This window comes from Vanellus vanellus, assembly GCF_965231255.1.
Source record: "Vanellus vanellus genome assembly, chromosome: Z".
Classification (NCBI taxonomy): Eukaryota; Metazoa; Chordata; class Aves; order Charadriiformes; family Charadriidae; genus Vanellus; species Vanellus vanellus.
The window spans coordinates 60,060,158-60,074,644 of NC_138908.1; the positions used below are offsets into that span (position 1 = coordinate 60,060,158).

At 35.8% G+C, this 14,487-nt stretch overlaps 1 protein-coding gene across 1 annotated transcript in view; it reads left to right on the plus strand.

Annotated features, from left to right (window-relative positions):
* The window catches only part of TNPO1 (transportin 1), a 64,661-nt gene that overhangs the window by 43,526 nt on the left and 6,648 nt on the right, over positions 1–14,487 (plus strand). Inside the window, exons 12-22 of the mRNA XM_082497236.1 lie at positions 148–300; positions 2,192–2,417; positions 5,019–5,190; positions 6,680–6,766; positions 7,535–7,642; positions 7,841–7,999; positions 8,094–8,181; positions 9,229–9,327; positions 9,540–9,635; positions 12,517–12,592; positions 13,387–13,486. Coding sequence (XP_082353362.1) covers positions 148–300; positions 2,192–2,417; positions 5,019–5,190; positions 6,680–6,766; positions 7,535–7,642; positions 7,841–7,999; positions 8,094–8,181; positions 9,229–9,327; positions 9,540–9,635; positions 12,517–12,592; positions 13,387–13,486 — 1,364 coding nt within the window. The remainder of the gene's footprint in view (positions 1–147; positions 301–2,191; positions 2,418–5,018; positions 5,191–6,679; positions 6,767–7,534; positions 7,643–7,840; positions 8,000–8,093; positions 8,182–9,228; positions 9,328–9,539; positions 9,636–12,516; positions 12,593–13,386; positions 13,487–14,487) is intronic.

Below are 14,487 nucleotides of genomic sequence, written 5' to 3' on the forward strand. Positions count from 1 at the left end.
GATAACTGTATTGTAATGAAATTGAAGTATCTTTCCTCCTAATGCCCTGAGACTCCGCTGGCAGCTCAAAATTAAAATGAGGATTATATTGCCTAACTGCAACTACTTATATAATAAGCAGAGATTAACACTGTTAATTCCCCTCAGGGAAATGTTCTGCTGCTGCTCTAGATGTCCTAGCCAATGTATTTCGTGATGAACTTCTGCCACACATCTTGCCCCTTTTGAAGGAATTGCTCTTCCATCCCGAATGGGTAGTCAAAGAATCTGGTATCCTTGTTCTTGGAGCAATTGCTGAAGGTAAGGCAATGGTCCATATCATGTTGCTGAATTTTTGATTGGTTCTAAAGCAGCTCTGTGATTCCTTCCAGGTGAATTTACTTACGCAAACAAGTATATGTCCTTAGCTGTTCTGGCTTCATTCATTAATCTCTACATCTACTAATTGGTGACTGCTGTTACTTAATTTTTAGTTTTCAAATCTATGCATGTTTGGAGACTAAATAGCTTAGATAATTTCTTTCTCCCTTTCTTCACTCTGCAGCATGTATTTATTGGTCTCTTATGAAATACTACCTTGATTTCAAGAGGAATATTTAATAAATTTGAGCCTTACATTTCATTCAAGTGTTTTCAGAAATGGAGAAGACCACTCCTGTTGACTTCAGTGCCCTGAGCTGCTTTTTGTGGATGGTTCTCCAATTTAAATATGACAACTTCCATTCCGCTGTACTTACAGTCTTGCTTGGCTTCTTGCCTGCATTTCCAGCATCTCTGTCCCTTTTGTAAGCTGAAGGAGTACATTTGAGTCCATGCGTGCATTATCTTTCTTTTCCCACAGTGCCTAGTGAACATACTTTTTTCTTTGTTGCTAAAAAACATTTTTGTTGCTTCGATTTCAAGTCAAGCAAGGTAAAAGTACGTCTGGCAAATCTTGGTGTGTTACTGCCCTTACTGACTTGAAGCATGTAGCTTTTTTGCTGGTTAGTATTTGTATGGTATTAGGAAAAACTAGAAGAAATTTAAATTTCTTAAGGAATCCTTTTAAATGATGTGACGATTTGTTGTCAAGCTCAAGTCTTTCTTTATTTCTTTACTTGTTGTCTTGGTTACTCTGAGCAGACTGACATATGACCTCCAAGCTTTATAAGCTCATTTTATTTGGATGTACTTGCCATACTCCATTTGTTAAAGCAGAATTCCTGGAGATGGGGGAGCACTGAAGTAGAAATGTAGTTGAAATGAATGTAAGTTTAATTGGGGATTTTAATTATTGTCATGTAAGGTTTTGTCGTGGCTTAGGCCAAATCCACCACTGGGGACCCGAGGGACCCCAGAGGGAACCGACAGATGCTCCCCTCTACCCCTCTTCGAAGAGAGAGGCAGAGGAGGAAAAAGAGACTTATGAGTATAGAAGAAACTAAACTACTTTAATGCAATATTAATAATAAAATAAAAAGAAATAATGAAAAATATATACAAAACTGTATCAAGCTCCCGAGATGACAATCACATCACCGGCTGGCACTGGGGCAGTCCCAGGCTGGACTCAGTGATGGACGGGAACTGGATTCTGGATCTGTATTCAGGATGGGGATCACAGGCAGACAAACACAGTCCTCCTCAGATGTCGGCCATTGAAGGAAGAGCGAGTGACCCTTTGATCCCTCATCTTTTATACTGAGCATGTGGAAGATGGGATGGAATACCCTGTTGGTCAGTTTTGGGTCACCTGTCCTGTCCGCTCCTCCCCGCAGGTGGGACCCCACTATGTTTTTCCACTTCTGACCCTCCAACGGGGCAAATAACAAAGTTGGTTGGCCTTGGCTGTTATGGCAATAAGTATAAGCAGGAGCCTCTCTGCATACCATTCCTTGGCATCAGCTATAAACAATTGGCCTTATCACTCTGAGAGCGAATATTGTCTGCACAATATGCTGTTAATTTCAGTAGTTAGAAGAGGCCCAGCTAAGAAGCAAAGTTACTGAACAAAATTGGTTCTGTTTTACCTCAAACCAGGACAGGTTTCTTTTTAGGACTTAATATAAATTAGGTAGACTTGCTTTGGTTTTTGTTAAAATGTATTCCTATGTGATAGAGAATGAAAAGATGTCCCTTCTAGGAAACAGAAAACAATGGAACTTTTTGTTAATTCTGGTACTGCAATATCTATATATATTTTTCCTTCTAGGCTGCATGCAGGGTATGATTCCATATCTTCCTGAGCTGATCCCTCACCTTATTCAGTGCCTCTCTGACAAAAAGGCTCTTGTGCGCTCCATTACATGCTGGACTCTTAGTCGCTATGCACACTGGGTAGTTAGTCAACCCCCAGACACATACTTGAAGCCATTAATGACTGAGTTGCTAAAGCGTATCCTGGATAGCAACAAGAGAGTACAAGAAGCTGCCTGCAGGTAAGCCAAAGCTTAAGCAAAAGCAGTATCTGCGACAATGCTTTTTCATGGGAAACTATTTTAATGCTTTTATCAATGAATGTATAACTCAATTTCTAGCTTTTCATGTATTTCTTTCTCTTGTAAATTGGAGAAGATGCCGCTGCTTCTGTGGTAGTCACAAATTACTCCAAGTTGTAATAACCTGAAAAAACTTAATTTGTTTTTTGGTTTGTTTTTTTTTTTTTAATATGCCTATGAACAAGATCAATACTGGTTGCAATGGAGAATTCTCCTATCGTTGCATCACTGATGTTGTTTATATGTAGCTTATTATTACCAAAACATTTTGGTTATGATTATTTCAAGGGATATTCTCTTCTTCTTGAAGGGAGATCCTGGGAGATAAGATTCCCTTCTCCCCCTTGTCTGCTGATGTTTTCTTAAAAAAAAATAAATAAATTAATGGCCCCATTAATGGACACACCAATAACAGAATGGGAATGAGTGCACCTCTTGTGCAAGAAACTCATCGAATGAAGCTTTTATATGTCAGTTTGTGTGGGGCAGGAGTGTACACAGCAGACTGCCAAGTAGGTTTCTTCATAGAGCAGAATTAGATCTGCATCTGATTGTATTCTTAACAGTCGAAACATGCAATAATAATAGTATTATTGTTACTGTTATTATAATTACACCCCTACCCCCAAATATTATTAGTGCCTAAGGACAAGGCTGAGACCAGAGTTCTTGTGCTAAGCTTTGCACAAAAGGAGTAGATGTATCACTGCCTGACAACAGATACAATGAATGTAATGACATGTACTTAGTAAGATTTGAGTATTAACCACTGTTTCCTTTTTGTCTCTTTTCAAACACTGGGCTACCAAATTTGTTGGGCTTTAATGTCTGCTCTGTTCTGTCTTTACAAAGTGATAGTCTTCTTTTCCTTCCTGAATGAGCAGGAAAATGGTGATAAAAGACTACTTGCTTCATGTATTTTCAGATCCAAGGAATCGGATTACGTACAGATTCTGTTTAAAAAAAAAAAACAAACACAAAAAAGACCCCAACAAAACAAACAGAACAACAACAAACAAAACCCTCCATGCTCTGTTCATAGTTTTCTTGTCCAAAACATGGTTGAAATGTGCACATGTAGTTGAACACAGCTGTGTTGCAGTTGTTAAATAACCTCATGTAGTGCTTATGAAAGGAGTGCAATGGGCAGTGGAAACTGTTAAAGTAATAAGAAAGAGATAAAATAGAAATTAAAAATAACACACACCTGATTTTTTTTCTATTTGTTCAATATCAGATTATTAGAGTGTTTTGAAATGCTTTCTTTAGAGCAGAGATTCATTAAAATTACTTTTGCAGCTAAAAAATAAACTATCCGGAAAAGTCCACTTTAAGGAAAATGTAGAGCTGTTTCAAGTCAAAACATACTTACTAGCTTTCCAAATTGCAAGAAAATACAATGATCCTTCTTGAGGAGGAGCAAAAAGCTGCATCCCTATAGTGAGAAGTTGCACAGATAGCTAATGTCTACAAAATTGAAAATTGGTCATAGGATACTGTATGTTTTCATCACTAATTTCTGTATCATAGCAGATGTCTAATATTCGTTTCTGTACTATTGAGAAACTGCTCCTTTAGTTGGTGACACCCGAAAATGTATTTTACTGAAACATGTTTTCCTGCTCATGTGGTATGACTTTCTGAAAGAATGCTTCATAATAATATAATAGAATAATAAGTAAAACAAGAATGCTAGCAACTTAGTGTTCACAGTTGCATTGTGTTAAGAAAAAGGCATTTCTGTATAGTGTAGCACACTAGTAGGGGTTTGTTCACCTCATGCAGTGATGCATGCATTTTTAGTGCAGGGACAGGCTAATAATAATCTTGTTGACACAAGCTAGGCCAGTAAATCTTCAATAGCTCATAATTGTTTCCGTAGTGTTTCCCTGAAGCAGCATATCTGGTTTGTGGTGTGTGTGTGTCTGTGTTTGATTTGGGTGGGGTTTTTTAATGCTGTTGTTCACAAACACTTGACAGACAACCTGAAAAGTTTCCATGATGCCATGATGTGTGCTTTGACCAAGGCTGGCTGAAGTTCTTCATCCCCTATCTTTGCTTTCAGTTTTCCATGTCTTTCTGTATGTGGTTTTCTATGTAGTGAAATGTTGAGAGTACAGGCTGATGTTGGCATCTGGCACAATAGTACCAGGGCTTCTAGGTGCAGCTACAGCATACATTAAAGACAGAGGGCCATTTTTAACTTAAGTAAACAGCTTTTGTTATGGTTCTTACTATTTCAGTCATTATATTTTAACCTGTGTACAGTAATGCTTTTCTTGGTGGGGGCTTCCTGCGTATACATCACAGGTTTTATGGCAATATTTTTAAATTTTGTTCATCACAATGTAAGATGTGAATCCTTACGTGTTCAGTCAAAATAGATCAAAGTTATCTCAGTAATACCATTTTGAAAACATCTCAGATGAATTTGAGGACTAAATACAGTTTTATGTTTAAACAGAACTGGGTAGTGTGGGGCTTTTGGGGGTCATCTTGTTTTTTCCAGGATACTAACTGATGTGGTTTTTTGTCCTTCAGTGCCTTTGCTACTCTAGAAGAGGAGGCTTGTACAGAGCTTGTTCCTTACCTTGCATATATACTTGACACTTTGGTCTTCGCATTTAGTAAATACCAGCATAAAAACCTGCTCATTCTTTATGATGCTATAGGAACTCTAGCAGATTCTGTAGGACATCATCTAAATAAACCAGTGAGTATACTTTATGTTCCGTAGAGGCATTCATAATAACTGAAAAACTGGTTCAGTGTTTTTTGTAGTATACCTTACATGTTGTAAAACAGAAATGCTGATGTTTCTGTGCAGGTTTCGATAATACTAAATATTTACAGGTAAAATACATAAACTGTATGTAATTTTCCCACTATGCAAATATTCACCATTTTGAATAAACAATTGTGTGTGTGATGGCTTATGAAATGTGCTTCTCATGATGATTTTTTTTCTCATGCTCAGAAGTTGTCATCTCAGAGGAGATACATGTATCAATTTAGATATTAAATGGGACTTTAGAGAAATTGGTGGAATGTGTGTATTAAATTCTAATGACCGTGGGGGTTTTTTGTAACCACTTTAAGTATAGCTAGGCTGCTCTGTGTGTCTCTTTCCAGTGTATTGGAGCACACCATCACTAAAAATTGCTTTATCAGAGAGTGAGACAGGCATTCATTTTATATATAAAAACACAGAATCCTTTGGACAAAGCACAGATAATACACAGGCAAATATACTATTTTTTTTTCTAGTGTACATCTATTAATAATAGAATACGCATACATGTCACATGTGTGCATCTTCTTATGATGGCTATTTAAATTTGTTTTATTTCTAGATAGTGCTTCAAATTACATAGACACACTAGAATGAAACAATTTGAGTTTTTTCCATGGCATTTTACTTGCCATCGGAGACCTCACACCATCAAAGGACCTCTTTTTCAGTCTCTCTGGCCCTGGCCACCTTGACATTTGACAGTACTAGAAGGGAGCTAAATGGGAGATCCTGGTGATGGTGGGACTTTCTTCAGTCACTTAGAATTTTGTATCTTTGGACGTAGCATTAGCTGGCAGCATCTGTTGGCTCTTTAGAGACCTTCTGGGAGCAACAGCACTATAGGGATGCCTTGCTCAATGTCCTTGTGATTGTGGCTGTGCAGTGGCAGGGAAGATGCAATGGCTATATCCAGATGGGGTAAGTGCATGCTTCTGGAGGGATAGGAAAATACTTTATTCATGGATGGTCAGTTGCTTTAGGAAGAAGTTTCAGGAACTTGAGGGGATAGGGTTGGCGTCAGGGCACGGGAGATGGTTGAGAAAAGCAGATGGCAGATGTACATTCAGGTTGTGTTGCTAGTAAAAACATTTTCCATAGGCCCTGAGGTAATTACGTAGATTTGTGATAATCCAGGCAGCTAGACTGAAACAAAACATGAAGGAAAAGATTCACTCTGCAAAGGTACTTAATGCACTTCAGCAAAAAATCTTAAGACAAAAATTGTAAATTCTAGTATTAAACTACTTTTATGTGCTGCAACAATGATTGAATTACAGTACATCAGGGTGGTGTTTTTTTTGAAAAAGTAGAATGTTTATCAATTCTTAATACATCAGTTTTCTAGCTTTGAAATAAAATAGTACATAGTGAAGTGTTTCAGCAGCTGATGGATTTTCATCCTAAACAGGAATATATTCAGATGCTAATGCCTCCATTAATCCAGAAGTGGAACATGTTGAAGGATGAAGATAAAGATCTCTTCCCTTTATTAGAGGTAAATGTTAAAATTTCAATATTTGTTACCAACTTATTTTAGGAATTACACTTTCTACTAAAGTTGTTCCTACAAGGACGTATGACTATAAAAGCTGACAGTGTTAGGTATTTCCCATTATGGAGAAATTATTCTGACTGTAGTGAGAAAATATTGAGACTGAGGAAATGTCATCAGGTTTAGCAGAAATCCTTTAGATTTTTTTTTTAATGCTATTCTTGACTGGTTTTTCTTTCATGGGATTCTTTTAGGAAAAAAAAAAAATGTTCCATCCTCCTTTTTTTCTTGTCTTCTCTCTCCTTGCTTTCCCTTCATCTCTGTTGTCAGACAAGCTGAAGGTATGAACTAGACTATGTAGCCTATTCTCTGTACTTTCTGACTATGAAGCAGGAAAGCATCTCTAGAAAAATTAGTTTAATAACTCTTAGGTAATGTTAGGGTTTGTACATAGTCAACATACTGAAGCTTAGTGTAAGTGCCGGCTGAATTATCATAACTGGTTTTGTATGCACTTTCTTGGCAACCTCTAAGAAGATGCTGCCGCTGAAAAATTTTCTCAACTGGCATGAGTAAGAGACAGTAACAACTTGCTGATAGGTGTCTTGGTTCAGCTAAGGGTTCTGCCTTTCTAGGTTGTGTTTACTTAATCATGTGGGTACACCTTAAATTGCTAATATCTTTTAATTTACCTCTCCCAAGTAAAAGGCACTTCAGGGATCTGAGGAAAGGTGGTGACTGTTTTCTCTCTCTTTTTTTTGTTAATTCCAGTGCCTGTCGTCAGTTGCTACTGCCTTGCAATCTGGCTTTCTTCCATACTGTGAACCTGTGTACCAGCGTTGTGTAAATCTGGTGCAGAAGACCCTTGCACAAGCCATGGTATTTTTCTATTGCTATTCCAATGTTTTCAGAATATCTCCTTAAACCAATGTATTAACTGTGCAAAGTTACAGGTTTGCCAGGAGATTTAGAGTATAACCGTTGAATATCTAAATGAAGCTGCAGTTCTGAAACTTTTTTTAATGCATACCCCTAAGAAAATCTAATACTCATTTTGAAAATGTGCATTTGTTGCAGTTGCATAATGCTCAGCCAGACCAATATGAGGCTCCAGATAAAGATTTCATGATTGTGGCTCTTGATTTACTCAGTGGTTTAGCTGAAGGACTTGGAGGCAACATTGAACAGCTAGTGGCTCGCAGCAATATCCTGACACTAATGTACCAATGCATGCAGGTGAGATGAGTAACCTGTTTAAGTCAAAGTTTTTCTTTCCTAAGAAAATTGGAAACACTTCTAGAATTGTCACTTTTTTTCTTCCTCTCTTTAGGATAAAATGCCTGAGGTACGGCAGAGTTCTTTTGCATTGTTAGGTGATCTGACAAAGGCGTGTTTTCAGCATGTTAAGCCTTGCATCGGTATGTTTCTTTTACATATTAAACAATTAACTTGTTTTACTAACTGGTAAGAGGCTGGTTTGGCCATTGTTAAGCTATCCCTGTGGGTTGCCTTTTCATGGTGGTATAAATTTTCATTTTCCTTTATAAGCAAGGGTCTATAGTCTTTTCTCCTTCTAATCATGTGTTTAAAAGACATGTTCTTATTTTTGTCCTTGATTTTTATGATGTAAAAGGGTACCTATTGTGCTGGAATACAGCAAAACAGGTGTACTTGGACTTCAATTAGAATAGTTGCTTGCTTTGGTAAATTCTTGAATTTATAGCTTTTTTTGTTCTACAAGAATCTATTGTTACATAAAATTTGATAGATATATCTTTCAGAAAACTTGGGTAGAGGATAGGTTTGGGGTTGGGTTTTTGCTTTGTTTTTAATTTCAGTAGGGAAGTAGCATAAGTTATACACTGATATTTGCTGTCTCTTCCCACAGACCCCGCTGATAGTCTTGACATACACTCAGCTTGCCAAATGAATGCTTGGATAAGCTTGGAATTTAAAATTTATTTGGCAGATGTTATAATCTATCTTTGTGACTGATGTTTTTCTTAAAATTTAATCAACAATGATTGCCTTCTAGGCTTCTTTTGTTTTTTAGCATAGCTGAATACATAGCTATCCAGGTGATTTGAGGGTTGTTCTACTATATTATAAAACTACAAGTACTTGTAGCTGCATTTTTTTTCTTCTCCCCTCTTCCCCGTGCCCCAGTGAGGGAAGGGGAGAAAAAATGGTTTCTAGAGCTACATAAAGATAAAGCCTATTAGAAACATTTTAAAACCATAATTTGAAAAGATTTGCATTGATCTGCTTAGGTTCTAAAATCCAGGTTAATCTGATATACAGCAGAAATATAGCTCTTGTTAATTCATGTGTAACACTTTCCAAGCATTTAAATAGGCTGACATGATTTTTTAAAAAAACTTCTTTTTTTTTCCCCTGTGATTTTACAGTAATGGGACAAAATGGTTGTATTGTGTGATGAGACTTTAAAATGTTGTTCTTTCTAGCTGATTTCATGCCAATTTTGGGAACCAACCTAAACCCCGAATTCATTTCTGTGTGTAACAATGCCACCTGGGCAATTGGAGAAATCTCCATCCAGATGGGTAAGATTTATTTTTTTTCTTTGAATCTCTGCATGTTTAGCATGGTTTATTTGGGTGTCTTGTGGTTATTTTAGTGATACTTTCATTTTAAAATTTAAATTAAATTTGAGATTCTTGTCCTTGTTAGTAAGGTCAATATACCTGATCTATTTAGATTATGCATACTAATGGTCATCTTCTTCTGAATCTTTTTCTTTTTTTGGCTATTTCAGGTATAGAGATGCAGCCTTATATTCCAATGGTGTTGCACCAGCTTGTAGAAATAATTAACAGACCCAACACACCAAAGACGTTGTTAGAGAACACAGGTACCCAAAAATTGAACCATACATGGTGAAGGGAATTAAGAGATTTTTTTGTAATGATTTAAAAAAATGCATAGGGGAACCACACCAGAACTGATTTTATTGCTATGTATTTGGCTTTTATAAGCAAAAGTAACTCTGTTTTGCAGAAGCTCTGACAAGTCTCAGTCTTGCAGCAAACCATCTATCATATATCTAGATTCTTAAAGTTATTGGTTTCTCGCTTTTATAACATTTATTATATTTATTTATAATCTGTTTGATTAAGTATTCTTCGAGTTTTATTTATGTATTGAATATGACAAATGTATGCAGTAACACTTAAAGACGTAGTTTATACTGATTTCAGTGTATGCACGTCCTTACACATGTGTGCTGTATATATATGTCTAGTGTTTGAAACAACTGTAATTGGCATATACAAAACAAATAATGAACTCTTTGAATTTACAAAAAATGCACTCTTTTTTTTTAAAATAAACTTGTAATATCACACACAAAAATCTAGATCTGTGATGGCAGTTTTACTACAACAAAACTGAAATTATGTAACTTCCATTACCTGCTCACTTGATAATTTCTGAAAAGAATTTTAATAACAGCATGCATGTTTTATGTTCTGGCCTGCAGCTTTGCCTTTCAAATTGGGAGCAGTCCCCAAATGCCTTACTGAATTGGAATTTCTGAGGCTTGTTTCTTTTGCATTTATAGAGGGCACGTTCTGGTATGAAGATCACCTTCCATACTTCAGCAAAACTTTATTAATAATTTGTCACATTTCTAGTTTACTATTTTACTAACTGAATATATTTTTTCATGTTTTCTTTTCCTGTTTGAAAACTGTCTTGTAAGGAAGTGACAGTTTAGTTATTATACCTGACACACAATTGATGCAAATTCAGTGGTACAGTTATATTTTTTGAACTAAGCAAGAGATAAATTGGAGAGAGATTTTCAGTGCATATTTTTTTGTCCAGTATTCTCTAAACTTAAAAGCTGCACTTTCTCTGCCCCCCTACCCCCTGTTTAGTATGGAAGGTGAACTTGAAGGAAAAATTACCTAGTTGTCTGGCATATTATAGGTATTACTTTTTTAAAGGATAATTTTGGAGCAAATACCTACTTGTTGTAAAATATACCATGGAATAGTATAGCAATGTAAATTTTCTTTCCCTGTTCCCCTGCCCTGACCCTCTTCCTCTGCACTGATGGATGTGTAATACCTGTAACTGAGAGGCATCCAGTACTTAAATGTTTGCTTCCATCATTGTTAGAGAATTTTTGGAAGCATCCAAACACTGACTTCTTTTTTTTTTTATTCTCTCAAGTTACTTTAAATGTGGATGCATAACTGCAAATAAATGTTGAGTGTGGTGTACTTATTATGTTTGTTGTGGGATATTGTGCTGCAGGCCACTAGTATGTGCGAGAGTATTACTATTTTCTGCTTTAGCTTGCTATGTAATGAGCTATGAAAACACTTTTATAGAAACATGAGACCATGTTAAGTAAAAGTAATAGCATAGAAAATAACCAGTAGATGCCAAAAAGTTGAGCTTTGACAGAGATTACTATTCCTTGTACAGACTGTGGATGACAAAATTTACAGATAAGACTTGAAAGTATATTTTCATTTGAAAGCAGCACTTCAAATGCAGTTTTATAAGTTAGATCTGCCAAAAATTTTAGACATTGCATATTGAAATTGAGTAACATCACGGCAAAACAGTACATTACCAGTGAGCTGCAGCTTTCATGGAATGAGTATGTTTCAAACTGCTAGTATATCCTACACCAAACTTCTATTGGAGAAAGCATCATCTGCTTTATTGCATGTTTCATGAAACTGTTCACAAATGCCTGTTAATTAGAGTGTTGCATAGTATGTCCCTTGAACATAGGTTTCCTTTCTCTGCTTCATATAAATCTGCTGGATTTTAGTATTATTCATGTATTTTGCTTCAAGTAATCCTGATACATTATTCCCCACCCTCTCCTTTTTCTAAAGATTAATCTTTCGTGAGTTGAGCAAACACCATTACAACACATTTGCATTATGATATTTTCTTTAGTCTGCCCCTCAGAACAAAGGACCAAACTACCTAATCATGTGATGAAGCAATTTCGCTTTTCATGTGTCCTTATGCCTTGGTATCAAAAGTCAGATTCTTATACGACTTCTAAGAGGAAGCCTTTTGTAAACTGAAGAAATATTTGGATTAAAGAATTAACTTTCTGCAGTCAGTTGCTGTGAGTTAGCAACCGCTTTAAATTAAATTCTCTACAAGATTATGAAGATGACAACTATTTGGTGCTCTTTGAGAATTGTTTCATCTATTTAGCATTTTTAGATAGACCACAATATTTTCCATGTAAAAGTATTTATAAATGTATGTTTATAGATAGAGTAGATCTATTAAAATCTTGAATTCTAAATATTGGAAAAAAATGTTTAGAATACTTGATACTAAAACTGAAAATGGTTAATGCCTTTTATCAAGAGTATCCATAATAGTGCATTTGAATAAAAACTTCAAAATGTATGGTAGGTAAATTTACTGTAAGAGATTACTGTGAAGAGGGCAGAATGACTGCTTACATCAGAAAGCCTTTGGATTTTAAATTGTGTTTTTGGTGTTCTCTCATTTACTTCTTTAATTTTTCTTTTACCCTGGAGAGTATACCATATATGTTGCTGCCTCTTATTTAGGGGGTGGTAATAAACAGCACTGGTGAAATCTTATGTTTATTATCATACACAGATTCTGTTGGTTTCTGTTTCTGAGTTATTTGTTGTTTTTTCTTTATTTTTTCTCCTCCCCCCTCATTTGCTCATGTCTTGGTTGGCGTTTGGTGGTGTATAACCGTGATTGCGTTACCTTAGCAATAACAATTGGTCGTCTTGGTTACGTTTGTCCTCAAGAGGTGGCCCCCATGCTACAGCAGTTTATAAGACCCTGGTGTGTATTATTCAATCTTTTTTTTTTAATTCATTTTTCTTCACTCTCTTTCTTTCTTTCTTCTCTCTATCTCACTTTTAGATATATTTTCAGTTGGTTACAAAATCTCAATCCTTAATCATTGCCAACCATGTGACTAATCTTGTCCTATCAGGTTTGTGAGTTTTTAGTAGCACCGTCATGTATTCTTTATGTTGTGGCTAACGACTAATTTATGCATGGGATAAGATTGTCACATGCTTGCTGTGTTAAAGCTTGACTATGAAAGAGCATTTTAAAATCCACCAGAATGATAATACAATGCATGCAAATACTGTAAAATTTAAACCGTGCATTACTTTCTTAAAATTCAGTCTGAGGCTTGAATTGCTGTAAGGAATATATGTTTATAGATTTGTTATGTATAAAATAGCTTGCTTGCTGCTGTAAAAGTTAAATAACTGTTCTGTAAGTGGTATCTGACATAATTCATACTGTGATAGTATTATATGTTCCGCTTCTAATAATGATAGTTTCTATAAATATTTCAGATACATGTTTCTTTTGTATTTAATGGAATACGGGTCACACTTTCTAACTGTATACAGTGCAACAGGAGAAAAAGGTTCTGGAGATGATGCCCAGTGGGAATGTGCTAGTAAAGACTCTGTGCAACAAGTGTTTTTCTAAGCATTCAAAATAGTGTTTCAGATCATCTTATCAGTGTGACTTATTCCATCAAATACTGTCATCTAGTTCTGACTTGATTGAAGAAAAGTAAAGAGTTAGCTAAGTTTTGCTCTCCAACTTGCTAGGTGCACCTCTCTGCGAAACATAAGAGACAACGAGGAAAAGGATTCAGCATTCCGTGGGATATGTACCATGATCTCGGTCAACCCCAGTGGAGTAGTCCAAGTAAGATATATGAATAGATCTTAACTGCTTTTCTTTACTCATGTGAAATTTAGTGAAAGCTGAATATGGAGTATGAAAAAGTTTAGCTTGACATGATTCCCTGCAGTAAATGATGTAGCTTTATTTTGAGGTTAAGGAGGCCAAAAAGTTAATGTTGTGAATGGTACGTATCATGATGCTTCAGTAATTATCACCTAGCAAAGGAAAGGAGAACAGTATTGTTAAATTCAGTTTTTTTCTTTTAATTACAAAGAATATATAAATAATTAAGTTCTATCAAAATCACTATTCAGATACTTCTGTCAGGTTGTGGTCAGGATCTGTATGAAAATATAAGGCAAAAGTTTACATACTTAAACCTATTTTCCAGATGTAACCTAGGCTTTTAAAACAAGAAACAGAACAAAAACAGTAACCACCCCTTCATTCTTAAAACTTGAGTAGGGGAGGTTTGGTTTCAGCTTTGGATATTTTGCTTAAATAGTAATGTGACAAGAAACATACATCTCTTTAAAATAAATGGTACATCTGAATAATAGAATATTACTTGCTCTTTAGTTTCCACACCTCCAAAGTAAAGCTATACTAATGTAATATTTTCTAAGAGGAAAATGAAGGTGATTTTCATTTTCCTGTGCCAGGAGTTATTCTTCCTGAAACATAAGAATTGAACCTCTACCTTGTTTTGAAATTTTCAGTTAATTTCATTATGCCTTATTCTGTATTTAGCATTTCCCTCTTCTGCTGTCCATTTGTTCTTTCACGTATCTTAAGGGGAGGGGATACTTAAGGTCTCTTTTCAGTATCCTGTCTTCTCTGTAGTTGTTATCCTCAGTTCCTACCCAAAAAAATGTGAATTATCAACTTAATGATTAAAGGCTGGTGTTTCAATGGTGTAGTAGGAGGTAATGCACGACAGCAGGTGAACTAAGTATAGGGATTTTGGGGTGGCTTTAGTTTTGAACCTGTATGATAAATATTCTGTATGTCCCAGGAAAAAA